Source organism: Podarcis tiliguerta, assembly GCF_965153285.1.
Source record: "Podarcis tiliguerta genome assembly, chromosome: 7".
NCBI lineage: Eukaryota > Metazoa > Chordata > Lepidosauria > Squamata > Lacertidae > Podarcis > Podarcis tiliguerta.
The window spans coordinates 41092764-41107238 of NC_139540.1; the positions used below are offsets into that span (position 1 = coordinate 41092764).

At 40.0% G+C, this 14475-nt stretch overlaps 1 protein-coding gene across 2 annotated transcripts; it reads right to left on the reverse strand.

Moving 5' to 3' along the window:
* Positions 1–277: 277 nt before the first annotated feature.
* On the reverse strand, positions 278–13890 carry RNF125 (ring finger protein 125). Of its 2 annotated transcripts, none has more exons than XM_083449804.1 (6): positions 13173–13890; positions 5859–6012; positions 5305–5399; positions 4414–4504; positions 3268–3375; positions 278–2025 (listed from the first exon to the last, which is right to left on the reverse strand). In XM_083449804.1, exons 1-6 carry the CDS (start codon positions 13319–13321, stop codon positions 1933–1935), a joined length of 690 nt encoding a protein of 229 aa, XP_083305930.1. In that variant the 5' UTR covers positions 13322–13890; the 3' UTR covers positions 278–1932. The 2 variants fall into 2 exon arrangements, with proteins under 2 accessions (XP_083305930.1, XP_083305931.1); XM_083449805.1 differs by lacking the exon at positions 13173–13890 and adding an exon at positions 6111–6915.
* Positions 13891–14475: the final 585 nt, after the last annotated feature.

Sequence of the window (14475 nt, forward strand, 5' to 3'; positions counted from 1 at the left end):
AGACCTTCTGGGGTGCTGTAGGCTCAGGGCTGTATATGGGTGTAAGCAATCCATAATCATTCCAAGGAATCCAAACCCTGGGAAACCACCTGCCGCCCCTGGAATCTTGCAGTGCTTGAAGATTAGGGTGGTGTGCAAATGTCCAGTCTTCCTAGTTCTGTGCAAGATCCTAGCCATTTTGATGCCTTCATGAGTGAGTGAATCCATCAGAGCATTTTATATATTTATATATCTATAAGAACAGATTTCTCATAAAGTATTTACACCATTTCAAGTATTTATGTACAAATGTGCACTTTAATTCTTACAAAATATATTTACAGTTAACTGCATCAATGAAAAACACTTAGGCATTATTTAATCAATATATATGTATGTCATATTAGTCTGTTACAACAACTGAATACAGCATGGAACAAAATAGGAAGGCAATCTCTTATTAGGAGCTGCTGGTTTTGGCTTTACTACTTTCCCTCACTAAAAATTTGCACCTTATCTTCAAGCTGCTCTATCAGTGTAAAATATGCTGTTATTAATAATTCTACTGAAGTCCTCAGAACTGTAAAATGATATAGTACTATTTGTCAAACATTAACTGTAGCTTCTCTTTTTGAACTCTGATCTGTATTATGACATTTCAGAAAGTAAACAGTTGTTTGCTCTCCCTCATTGGCATTGCAACATCTAAATGATCATGAAAACTCTGGCCTGCCCTTTGAAAGCATAGTCACAAGATGCTCTGAGCTTTGGTCATTTTTTTTTACAAAAAAAAAAAAAAAACTTAAGACAAGAGGCTTCTTAGTAAGTTTTGCTGCAAAAGAAACAGGCAGTAAAAAATAATTTTTAATATTCAAAAGAGTGACAGTGTTATTTTTCTCAATGTAATGTAGCTCTTTAAACAATATAATTAGGCAAGGCAAAATCCATTTCTAATTTTGATGACAAATTTGAAGGTACATTGAAAATAAATCTTTTTGATGGCTAATTTGGAAGATAAATTTTCTCAGCCTTTAATGTTTTGAAAATTTGGTAGTGGATTAGGTTATATAAATCAAGTCGAGGTTATCTGTAAAATGCTACTTTGTATCATAACTCACTAATAGCAAAAAAAATATGTTTGACTACTCAAACAAGTCCTGCTGAGTCCAATGGGACTTACTTCCAGGTAAGTATTGTTACATTGCAACCTAAAACACCAGTGGATGTTGTAGAAACAGACCTTGAGGTGTGTTTTATGCTGCATTAATTATTTTGCTCATCTTTATATTGCATTGATACCACACCAAATTCATGTGCTTAATTGATCCTCATTTAGGCCCTATTCACTTTTCAGCCTTTATTGGATACCACCTAAGACAAGCTTAGGAAACCATTGGCCCTCCAGATATTGCTGAACTACAACTCCTATCAGTCCCAGCAAACACGGCCAATGGCTAGGAATGATGGGAGTATTCAGCAACATCTGGAAGGTCAAATGTTTCCTATCCCTGCTCAAGTTTTTAGCATAAATGTTTCCCAGAAACTAAGTGAATGCAGTTAGAAATCAGGTGCAGCTCTCACATGGCTGTGCACTCCTGAGAATTCTTGATGTAGTGACATCCTGAGAAGAGGAAAAATACTTATAAGCAGTAGCAGCCCATCCAGAAAGATGGCCCTAACTGCTTCTAATCAGTGCACATTGCAGGAAGAATCCTTGGTGTGCTCAGCTCAGTAGGTCACAACAAGATTACCTTCTCAGAAGGTCATAACCATTCAAGATTGTCATGCTTATACAATATAACAAAATAATGAATTTTGACAATGCTAAAAATAATTTGTTATTAGGGAGGCTGAACTATAATCCTAAAGAAGTTGACAACAATACTTTACAAGCAACATTTTAATTCACAGTGTAGCGAATCCATTTGGTATATCTTCCAAACTTTGATCAGATTACGCCGTATTTGGATTAGGCACATGCATATACTCTATTAATGACCGATCTAGAACTCTTTCAACAAGAGCTTCTTCCACTATACTTATATCCTGAAATAAGAAGAGAAGATAGTCAGACATGCAAGCAAAGCAAAAACAAAACAAAATCCTGCTTAGCAATAAAAATAGTCCTATTAGGCTGCAACCGTAGTTGAACCGTTATTTAGACCAACACCAATGAGACCATAAGCACCAATCTTAATGATATCTAGCATCATCTCCTCTTGAGCCTTCCGTATCTACCATCCAAATTTAGATTTTCCTGCACTAACATTTCCAAGGAAAGCGAAACCATATTTGGATACAATTTCTGATTAACAATAAATGTTTGCAAAGAGGGGCAGAATGTCAGTGAGATGTTTACTTCTAGTGCCCTTAAGTGCTAGTTTTTCAAGAGTGAATAGACATCAGGCATAAGGGCAACTGTATCAGCCCACTTCCAGCTTTCTACCCATTGAGAAATTTGCACCACCAGGACAAATTCTGCTAACATAACAGCAAGACAGTCTGAGATGTTTGTTTCTAGTGTTTATGTGATACCACCAATGATCTAAGACAAGAGGTTCTCTAGTGAATCACAGTACAAGAAAATCAGGGTTGGGCTAAGTGAATTATTATCCCATGCAATTATACTCTATGAATACAACTATAATATTCTTATTACACAAGATGATTTCCTTTCTTGCAGAAATAGGTAAACAAGAAAAACAGAATGATTTGTCTAAGTTAGCATGGTTGCTTAATTTTTGTACTATGCTCCATTTTATGTTTCATTGTATTTAATGTCATTTATTTCTATATTGGATTCCCCCTATCATATACTACTTACTGGAGCTTATCTGGAAGTGAGAGACTACAGCTCTAGACCTCTGGCTCTAATGTTTGCCCTAAACTATTAAGAACAATGCCTCTCACTTGCTCCCCCACACCCAAACTTGGTCCCCTAATTTTCTGGGAAACCTGTTGCAGTTATTTCAAAAGCATACTCAAACTGGGGTGGGTGGGGAAGGATTAGATCAGAAAGAGAGATTGGAACAACTCCTTCACTAATTCTTGGACTGGTATTCAGGAAGTTAGGCTTCTCTGCATGAGTGTAGCACCTTTGAGCTATTTGATTATTTCTCCACTGAAGTTTCTTAAGGCTTTGTAACCTTTCTAATTCCCCAGCCATGACATTCTTGCAATCTACATATGTCCTCATATGACTTATCAAGGAGATATGGGGGAGGTGGAAGTTGTAAATAAATGACTCTTAGCAGGGGGTTAGGAAAAACAACCAGGCAATTTACTCACTATATAGTCTTCATAATAGAACGTATGTCTGAGCTGAAGGTGCCTTAAGAAATTCCTGCTGCAATAACTTGAACCACCACCAGGTGATAAGCGACAAATCGGACAGTACTGTAAATAGTTCAAGGGGGGAAAATAAATGCACTAAAAAAGAAAGTGTTTTCACAGTAGCAAAAGAAATGATTATTGCTAAAGAAAGCAAAATCTCCACATCCTGAGTGACTAAAAATATATTAACTGATGTTTGTTACCAGTAAATTCAGATAATTCCTTGTTCTGTTTTGTATACAACTAATAAAATGCCTTGTAAACCAGTCTCTTATGCTTAGATGTTGTTGGTTTGCCTTGGGGGGGGGGGGTTTGCATAAATGAGGTACACATTCCTAGCTATGGAGTGCTTTTCTCCCCTTGTGTGCTCTTTTTATGCTATCTGACAGAGCTGGACCAGGAGGAGATCATGGAACTGACTGATGCTAAAAGGTTGAGTAACAGCAGCAGGGTCACAATCTCCCTTTCCCTCTCCCAGTTAATCCATCAGGGCAACTAAGGCTGATTTATTCTTGAAACCAATCCTGAGGCCAGACTGAAATGGGTCAAGAAAACTGATATCTTCCAATAATGCCTATAGTTGCACTGACACTACTCTCTTGATCACCTTACCCAAGAGAGTATTAGCAACTGGTCAATAATTATCCAAAGTTGTCTTCTTTAGGATAGATTGTATCAGAGCTTCTTTTAAAGCCAGAGGCACCACTCCTCCTTGTAATGAGACATTCACTACTGTCTGAACCAACATAGTCACGTAGTCAACCTCTCTGGCTAGCTTTAATCAATGAAGATGGCGTCAACTGAAACTGATCCCATAAAACTTGGTGACATGGAATACTGGAAACATCATCTGGATGTAATAGCAGCAAAGTCATATATTTTCATTTATCATATTTATTTGTCACTTACTACATAGAATGCCTTGAAGGAACTATCTATATCATCTATCTATCTATCTATCTATCTATCTATCTATCATCACCTATTAGTTGACCATAAATATGCATATTCTAGTTTATGCTGCTACCTAATATTTCAAACAGTCAGTCAATTGATTTAAACAACAATGCGGTTTGAACCTAAAAAAAATAAGGTGTTTACCACGGCTCTCCTGTCAGATCTGTGGAAAGTGAGAAAATGATCCAGAAAATCTTCTTCATCCAATGAATACTGGCAGAAAGGGCACGGATATCTGAAATCACATAAGGTACTATTTATATATTAGCTGCATTTTTACATTTTACAGATGGTGTAGTACTTGCATATTAAAAGCCAATATATTCTAGAGCTGGCAACTGAACTGGATGGTGAGCCACTTTGCTAAATAGGATTCTGCATCAAGCCTCTCTCTACTGGAGATGGGATGGGGACATGATGCGAGTAAAGACTGTAGGCATAAAGATATGGTTAAATATTGTGAACAGAGAACACTATGCTTTGCACAGTGCCTTCCTGTCTAACACATACAACAGAAATGGTTTAATTGTTTCTCCAAAATTAACCCCCCCACACCCACACAGCACAATCAAGGATGCCAACAGTTTCTTCAAAGGTTGCTGAACATTGGAATTGGTCACCAGAATTACATTACAATAGTAGTCCTGCCCATGCACTGAATTGATATAAGTATTTGAAGCAAAATTCAAGGTACTTGTTTGACCTTAAAAGTGTGAATACATGTATAGCATTACCTATTTTCTGCAGCTGCAGAATTCCCTTGCCTCTGCCTAAGTTCAAAGTATGAGAATCTTACAGAAGTTCCACAAAGCCTTTTTGTTGACCTGGCATCAGTAGTTAAGATTTAAATTAGTATCTGCTAAATGATCTATGTTTGGTTTATTTAAAATGGTGAGTTATAATTTGATTTTAAACTGTATCATCATTCACCCTAAGTCACTTGGGTAAGGGAAGGCTAAGATTGTGAAAGAATATATATATAAACCAAGCTGAGAGTAGATTCTCCCACCATTATTTTATTAAGGTACACTTTACCTTGTGTCTGGGTATGCAACTTCCTGTAGGGGCCCATATTTCTCTATATATTGGTCACAAGTTCTCAGATGAGCTCGCATTTCACTGAGGAGCACCTAGATTCATTTTAAGAAACATTGTGTCAGTATTTTGCTGTACAGAATGCTATTCACTAGCAGACTAGCCCTAAAGCTTGTTTAGTAGACAGAAGTAGGTCACATTTAATTCCAACAAAATATGCTTAGGATTGTAGTTGGGTTGCCCAAACTCTCCAAGCGGAAGTGCCTTGTATTTCTTCATTCTAAACTACATGAAGTGATTCAATATGTTAAAATTCAACATTTACAGGTTAAATTGTTAAAAGGGAAAGTGATGGTTACCATAGTTTTCCTAAAGGTAAAGGATGCAAATGTAAGATCACAGGATTTGTTAAATTGGGGATAATGTACATTGAGAATTCTATAGGCGTTGCTCCCAAGTAAATGTGCTTAGGGTTGCTAACTTCAAATCCCCATGCATTTCAGAATGCTTAAATCTATGAGGCAGAAAATTATGGAATGCCAATATTTATTTACCTGTGTTCCACATTCGGCACAATTTTGGTGTCTATTTTTCATCATCTTGGTAATATCAGTTGCTGGGATCCCTTCAGAAGGAAGAAATGCCCGGCAGTAGGGACATGTCCATGTGTTATTCCTTAGACTTGCTGCAATACAGGAGTGGCAAAATCTAACGGAGAGATAAAAATAAATACTGTTTCCAAACAAACCACCACTTTAAAGAAAGCAATTTGAAAAGTCACAGTTATGATCACTAGTGAACATGACCTTATAGGAAGATTGGTTTCTACATCAGTTCTTGTGTTAATCATTTTGTTTACTTGAGAATCCCAATCTACAGGACCACTGATAAAGTGAGGCTACAGAAGATAGTGTGTTCTGTTATGGGGATATCTGCGCATTAGCTAAAGTTACTCATTAACATGCAAGCGCCTGCAAACTCTCCCAAGTATTAGTAAAGCACTATGGGAGAGATCAAGCACTTCGAGCAAACAAAAAAAAAAAAGAGAGGTACCATCCAGCCAAAGGTTAAGCACTTTAATGTCCTGCTGAATTTAATGGAGAAGAGTAAATAAAAGGCATTTTTACTCATTTACTGAAATCAATGGAACTCACAAGTGCTTAACATCGGCTGAGCTGTGCCTGTAGCTGTTTCACTGCAAATATTTGTGCAAGATTCTGTTGTGCTAACCTGATTCACATACATACAAATAAAAAAGACACAGGAATAAATTGAGCATGTGCAGAGTATCATAATCCTTGGTTTGAAAGAGTAGTCGTCAGATACATCTTCAGTGATTATTCCCAGCTTCAGTCAGACATAAAGAGTACATGAAAATAAAGGTAGAGGACAGAAAGTTGAAGCCAATTACTTATTCATGAAATTATTGCACAAATGACGGGATGAAATCCAGTCTTTTGGATATAATCACATTGCGATGGCTATAACACCATGCACACAAGAGCTGACAGGGATATGTTTGAAAAGTGGCAGACTGCCAGGAGTGTCCACATGGCTCTGGAGATAATGCCGGGAAAATGACTAAAGCTTTTACTGATGTTGTGTCTAAGCCTACTGTAACAAGCCTGAGCCCTTAAAAAAAAACCAAAAAACCTTTGGGGCTTCCGTCACCCCCACAGACTTTCCTACCTCTGTGCAAGCTTAAACTGCAACAAAGTGTGTGGAAATACAGTGGAACCTCAGTTTGCGACGTAATCCACGTGGGAGGCACATTCGCAACCTTGCGATTTGGCGCTTATGCGCAAAGCGTGATTTAGCGGTTCTGTGCGTGCACTGTAACCCGTTCCAGTACTTCCAGGTTCAGTGTGGTGCACAACCCGAAAACGCATAACCTGAAGCGTTTGTAACCCGAGGTACCACTGTAGCCTTGAATATTGAACAAAGTGTGTGACTAAGGAACTACACCAAATCTGTTAGGTTGATCTGGGAAGTGCTGACATCAATGAACTAAGGGGTTCTTAGCAGTGCTCAATCAATACATAGTTCTGGGAAATGCTCTTTTTTAAAGAAGTTGGTTGCGTTAGTACCACATAAGCTTCCCTGAAATATACCTAATAAATAAAATGTTCGTGCATATTTGGCAGGTGGAGAAGATAAAAGGTGAGCTAGCTGTGGAGCAGCATTAGTTCCCTTACTCCCAGCACCAATAGCAGCAGACGCTAATTAAACAGGAGCCTGAACAGTGCTTGGTGTGCCTTTTTTTTTTACTGAAAACTAATCTAGGCTGGTGGCATTGCCTGTCAGCTTCGTCCTCTGCCTCAGTGCTGCTCTTGTAGAATTCAGAAGGAGGATGGGGACAAAACTAGAACTAGTTCTGCCCATTACAGTGGTACCTCGGGTTGCAAACACCTCAGTTACAAACACTTTGGGTTACAAACACTTCAGGTTACAGACTCTGCTAACCCAGAAGTAGTACCTTGGGTTAAGAACTTTACCTCAGGATGAGAACAGAAATCGTGTGCCGGTGACATAGCGGCAGCGGCAGGCCCCATTAGCTAAAGTAGTACCTCAAGTTAAGAACAGTTTCAGGTTAAGAACGTACCTCCGGAATGAATTAAGTTCTTAACCAGAGGTACCACTGTATTGGCTCTGGCTCCACCTGCTGTTGGCCTCCCTTGTCTTCCAAGCACTTTGAGCACCAGGGCATCACTGCTCTGACCCATCCATCTACTGTATTTTTTGCACCATAACACTCACTTTTTTCCTCCTAGAAAGTAAGGGGAAATGTCTGTGCGTGTTATGGAGGAAATGCCTACGGGTGGCATGCCTACAGTTTTTCCTCCTCTAAAAACTATGTGCGTGTTATGGTCAGGTGCGTGTTATAGAGCGAAAAATATGGTATTTTGGCACATCACCTGTCCCTTTCTGTGCCCTATCTCTGTCTCTCTCTCCTGCCACTGTACCTTTTGCTCCTCCATGACATATGCCTTGTTTGTGGCAACCCAGTTTCATCAAAATGCAACACAATTATTACTGCAGCCAGCAAAACCAATATGTGCAAAACAGTTCTGCATTTTCGCCAATATGAGACCTATTCTTAACCAGAATGAGACCTATTCTTAACCAGTTGCCTTGAGGGGAAAGGCTGTTTCTCCTAGAAGACCATATGATATGCATGCCAGGTTCAATCTCTGCTGTCTTCAGGCAAGGTTGGGAAAGATTTCTGCCAGAAACAGAGAGCTGCTGCCACTCCATATCAGCAATACAGGACTGGAAGGCCCAATGGTTTGACTCAGCATAAGGCTGTTTTCCTATGATCAGAAGTTGGTTCAATTTACTTCCATAAAAAGTTTGCAACAATGTGACTTAATTCATCCTTCATGTACAACAAAGGTAGGAAGAACAGGTAAAAGGGCTGCATTATTTTAGCCATTTAGCCATGGGCACAGCCAAGAAAAGGCAGGGAGGGGCAGTTACCCCCCATCAAGCAAATCAATACAAAATACTTAACTAACTGAGGTTGCCCCTCCCAACATAAAGCCTGCCCTCCAACATAAATCCTGGCTACGCCCATGCTTTTAACTGAATAACAGTCTTGTGTTTTCACCCTACTGTCTACATTATAGAAAAGTTGTGTTGTTAAGTTATACAGCAGAATAACATGTTGGATCTGTGATGAAAGTTTCAAAGGTTAGTTTCAGTGCAACCCTGACCAGGCCTATTCAGAATTAAGTCCTAATTATTCAGTGGAGTTACTCCCAAGTAAGTGAAGTTGGACTGCAGCTTAAAACTTTTTTAAAAAAATTATTTCTCTTATCTTTAATCTGAATGTAAAACATGTATTTCATTTACATGAAACAGCTTCATTCTGTTCCACTTTCTAATCCATAAAACATTTGGTGAGTAATGTCTTCCAAACTGAAAAGGTGTTTTTAGCATCACTCTTGAAAAACCTTAGAAACTGAATCCTATGTACTGTATTGGCCCAAATATAAGCCGCACCTGAATATAAAGCCACGCCTTTAAAATTCAAGGGGGAAAAGACAATACCCGAATAAATACCTGAATAAATGTGTCCCTAAGTAGATCCTGGGAAATGTAGTTTCTCCCAAGGGGCATTTCAGTAGTTTCCCTGTGGGCTTCTTGGACCAGAGGGAGGTGCAAAGAGACCTCTTTCTCTTCCCTGCTCCTGTTTCCCCTCAAATTAAGAGTGTCAGCAGCAGCAGCCAGGCATGTGGGGCAGGAAAAAGGGTAGGTGAGTGGGTGGGAAGGAAGGAAGGAAGGAAGGAAGGAGGTATTTGGAGGAGCAGGGGGCAGGCAAGGAGGCTTATGGGGAGATAGGGGAGGGAGGCTTGAGGATTAGGGCTGCTGCTGGTGGCCTCTAGTCCAAATTCAGACTGGCTCAAAAACAAGCCAAGTTCTTTTTTCACTTTTGCAGACGGGATGAGGAATAGAATGGCTTATTTCTGATCCAACCCTGTTTGAGGAGTTGGGGGTCACCCATCACTGCTTTGCAACCTATGGTCAGGCCATAACCGTAGGGCTACATTCACATTGAACAAACACAGATATCTGTGCCTTCGAAACACGAAAAAATGTTGTGCTTAAAATACTTGTGTTGGCTTCAGGGCAAGTCCCATGGTCTGCAACTGACCTGTGCTTGGGGGAAGGCTTGGGAGCGGTGGGCGGGCTGCGTGCCCTTGCCCCGCACTCCCGGGCTGCTTCCTGTGGGAGGGAGCCGTGCCGCTTTGCTGGTGGCCTCCCCCCTTCCCCCCCTGACAGCTAGAGGGGTGCTGGGAGTGGCAGGAGGGCTGTGTGCCATGGCCCACATTCCCAGGCTGCTTGGGGGTGGAGAGCCATGCCGCTTTGCTGGTGGCGTAAGGTTGTGAATTTAAGCCGCACTTTAACTTTTCACTGTCAGAATTTGGGCGGAAAGTGAGGTTTATATTCAGGCCAATACGGTATATTTATTTAGAAGTGGGTACTACAGAGTTCCATGGGGCTAACCCCTTAACTACCAACCATATTTGTGCATTTAAATACTAAGCTTTAGTATTCCATCATTCTGTTGCCTATAGGTAATGTTCTTCATTTCTACAAACAGGGGCTTAAAATTGCTCATGTGAGACTTTAGACAAATAACAAGTTCCTGCTAATGTTTTGTTTTTACCTGCAACATTTCTGCATGTACTGTAAAGGAAATGCTGCCATGGGCTTTTTGTTGTACTAAGTAAGGATTAGTCGAGCAAACTCAAATCCTTCTCCTCAGCCATAGCTGAAAAGAAGTTTTATCTTAGATTAATCCAAAAGGAAAGTTTCATTGTGGTTTCCAAACACGTGCAAGGTTTTAAACAATGAACCCTAGTTAATAAGTTAAGCAAAGTTAGAGAGTTATACAATTTTAAAAACCTACTTCTTGGGTTACATCCAAATGATATTTACAAAGATCAAGTGCCGGCTGTTTATATGTATCTGAATTTGCACATAACACAGAAGCAACACAGAGGCATACCATTCAACTGCAGCTGGTAGACTATCCACCTTCTTGGCTTAGGGCATTAGACCTTTCAACTTTTTTAGTATACAGGACTGACTCAAGATTTTTGCTGGTTTTAGCAGCATGAAATGAAGTGTCCCTGTAGGAAGTAACAATGTACCGCAGAATTCCTTGCAGCATTGCATTGTGAATTAGCGTTGTTGTTGTAAACTTTGCTGTCTGGTCTTTGACCTCAATAAAGATGGATTGATTGAATTAGCTGTTCCAGAAGAAACACAAAATCTCACATTTCTTCATTGTTTCTGGTATGGCAGCAGGTCCGCTTGAATAATTCTGCTCCAAGCAGAATTGGTGCCAGGATTGCTACCACATACATTGAAATATGCAGATTTATATATTTTAAACATGTATGTAGGTGGGTGCTACATAAATGTCCAACAATACAGGTCTTAGTCAAGTTACAAGCTCGCTTCTGAAAATGGCTTTGGAGTGAAGATTTCTAAAACTTTTTTATTGGGCTCTGCCAGACACCAAATTCCATAGCCTGATGGGTTGTTCATACTGTCACTCCATCCATTACTCCACCAGGGAAAATAGGCTCCCAAAGGAGAAATGGTGGCATGCAAGAACAGTAAATAAATAAATACAAGTGTGCCTAGTTTGTATGATTCATACCAGGCAGGTTGAGACAAGATGGTCTGAACAATTTGGCTGGCAAAGGATCTGTACTTGATTGAATCAATCTGTACTTGATTGAATCAATCTGTACTTGATTGAATCAGTGAGAGGGGGAGGAATTGTAGCTTGTGAGCATGAAAGGCATTCACAACACTCAAACCATGGGATGGCTCTTACATCTGACCCAGGCCCCCAGATGGAATGTAAAGAAGACACAAGCCAAGGGCAACTTTTCCTTACAAATTTGTTCTTTTCAATATCCAGTCTTCACTAGGGAGTAAAAATGGTGGTTTTGGCATATAAAAAAGCTATTCAGAACATGTTTTGTTTCTTGCCTGAATATCTCCCACTGAATGCTTAACAGCATGTGCACGATTCAAACATTTTAGTAGAGTTAAAAAAGTTAAACAATGCAATTGTGGCTGCTAATGATTCAACAGTTAGGCCTTTCCTTTAATATGGAAAGGGGCATCTATACATTAATAACAATGTCTCAACCTTGTATGTGCTTGACCTAAATTTGTTAAGGAAAATAAATTTTAGCCCATCCACAGGCAGGCATGGGGGGCAACTCTGATTTTCTTTTCCTACATTGGGAGAACTGCAATATTTTGGAATATTGACAGTGAACAGATTTGCACCATAGAATCAACATCATCACTGAATAAAAATATGGGGAAACACTTTCCAAATCTGGGAGTGTTCCTCCCTTGTTTTAGAATATCATGGTTTTTTAAAGATTTTTTTCAACCAAAATTTATCAGGGGAAATAGTGGTTGAATTTTGCCATTAAAAATTTACAAAAAGGATACTTCTAAGAACTCGGGATACTTCCTTCTCAAAATATACAAACGAAAGAAACAAACACACTGGTATTTTATACCCACATGCATATTAATTTATATTTAAGACATATCAGCAAACTGAGGACAACGCAATTAAATGGATCCTTTGTTCCTTGATAAAATACAATGCAAGCAAATCCATTTGGGGAAAGTTAAAACAGGCCCAGAAACTCAAAAGAAATCTCCAAAAAGTATGTGGCACTTTTATAGTGCTTTCAAGTGTCCAAGCACACCACATCCATTCTCTTGTAATTTTTGCAACAACTCTGTAAGGTATTCACATCTTGATAGCAGTGTAGTGTTGATCAGTGTAGTGTAGATCAGAAATGTTTGTACTGGCTCAACCACTACACTACACCAACTCACAAATCTAAATAAATTCGGATCACACATCACTTCTTCCCCGACCCAAATATCTTACTTAAAGCTTGTTTTCCCCAAAATATTAAAGGGAATGAAGAGAACAAAGGTACATCTTTTAATGCCAATCGCCTAGATCTCGGATTCTGTTTCTGAATGGAATCCGCCGCATGCAAATGTCAAGTTAAATTACTTGTTCGTGCGCTAAATTGGATCAAAGCACACACTCTTTCTGTGCTCGCATCTTTAGCAATACCACCAAAAAAAGGTCGTTTTATTATCGCATCCCAAACGGAGGCCAAATACCCTTTCTTTAAAAAAAGAAAAATGAATTAAACGGAAGTTGGTTGGTCCCAGCATAAGTATGGAAAGAACTGCAGCTAACGAAGTCGCAGCATAATTTCAGACTTCTCGCATTGCAAAGAATGGGGATTCACTCTCTTCCCCACACCCGCCTGAGCCAATTCCGGGAGGGGAGTTTCACTTACACGTGGCCGCACTGCGTCCTTACGGGCTGGTGGAGCACCTCCAAACAGATGGAGCAGTCAAAAGATGGGACTGGCGGCTGCTTCTCCTCTTCTGCTACCTGGAGAGGGTTCGCCACCTCCCGACTGTCGCTGCTTAACGCGGATCCCATCGCCTAAACTTTGGCAGTCCTGGGAAATCAAGCCTCTTGGCGCCGGCTGCTCCTGCTGTGGCCGAGCGCGCAACGCGCTATGAAGCTTTGCAGCTGGAATTATTGGATTGGATTGCGATTGCAGGATTTCGTCTTGCAGCAAAAGGAAAGTCGCGCGAGCTGCAGATCTCCCGTTCCGTGCAACGAACTCTCCGAGACCACGTTGGGGGCCGTTTGTGGCGGTTACACTGGCGACACCCTGCAAAAGCATTATTGGCGGATGCAGGACCAGTCCAAGCCGGCGCGAGGAAACCTGACACCCTGAGCCGGACAAAGGGGGCCAGCTAGCCAATCGGTGGCCTCGTTCGCTGGCTGATGCGCTGTTTTCTTTCTTTGACCCTGATCCACAGGGCAAGTCCCATGCATGTTTACTCTGAAGTAATCCCCACGGTGGCCGGCGGAACTTAACTCCTGTGTAGGATAGCACTTTGCAGTAGCCGTGCATCACAGGTATCCCTAAAACAGCGATAGAAAACGAAATAGGCAGTTTACAGTCGAGCGCCTCTCTTAGGCATTCAGAAGCAAGAATACACATCTGTATCATTATTCTGTGTTACTACTACTGCTCTGGTAAAATGAAAACACATTGCATCAGGATGCATTCCATTGAAATCCTTTTAAAATAAATTTTAAAATTAATTTTCAATATAACAAATATCACATCAAATAAACATTAAAAAAAAGAAATTAAAAACCTTACAATACTGTTTACACATTCAATAAAACATTCAAATGTGGGATTTCTCAAATCCCTTAACTTCCCTCTGCCTGCCCCTTTTCGTGGTTCCATTGTTTCATCATTAATTCATGCATGTCTGTGTGATATTATTCATCTTATTGTATCCAATTCTATCTTTTATCATCGTATTGCAAATGTTTCTTAAAATCCTGCCAATGTGTTTTGTTTTGTTTTAATTTTTATTAACAGGCCAATCAAATGTGATTATTTCCAAATCACATTAGTTCCAAACCTGGAGAGCTGCTGCCAGCCAGTGTAGACAACAGTGAGAGAGTAATATGGACTAATGGTTCTACTCAGCAGTATAAGGCAACTTCCTATGTGTGTATGTTCTGTTTCATTCATTAGCTAGTAATTCTGAGTATTTTAACATTTC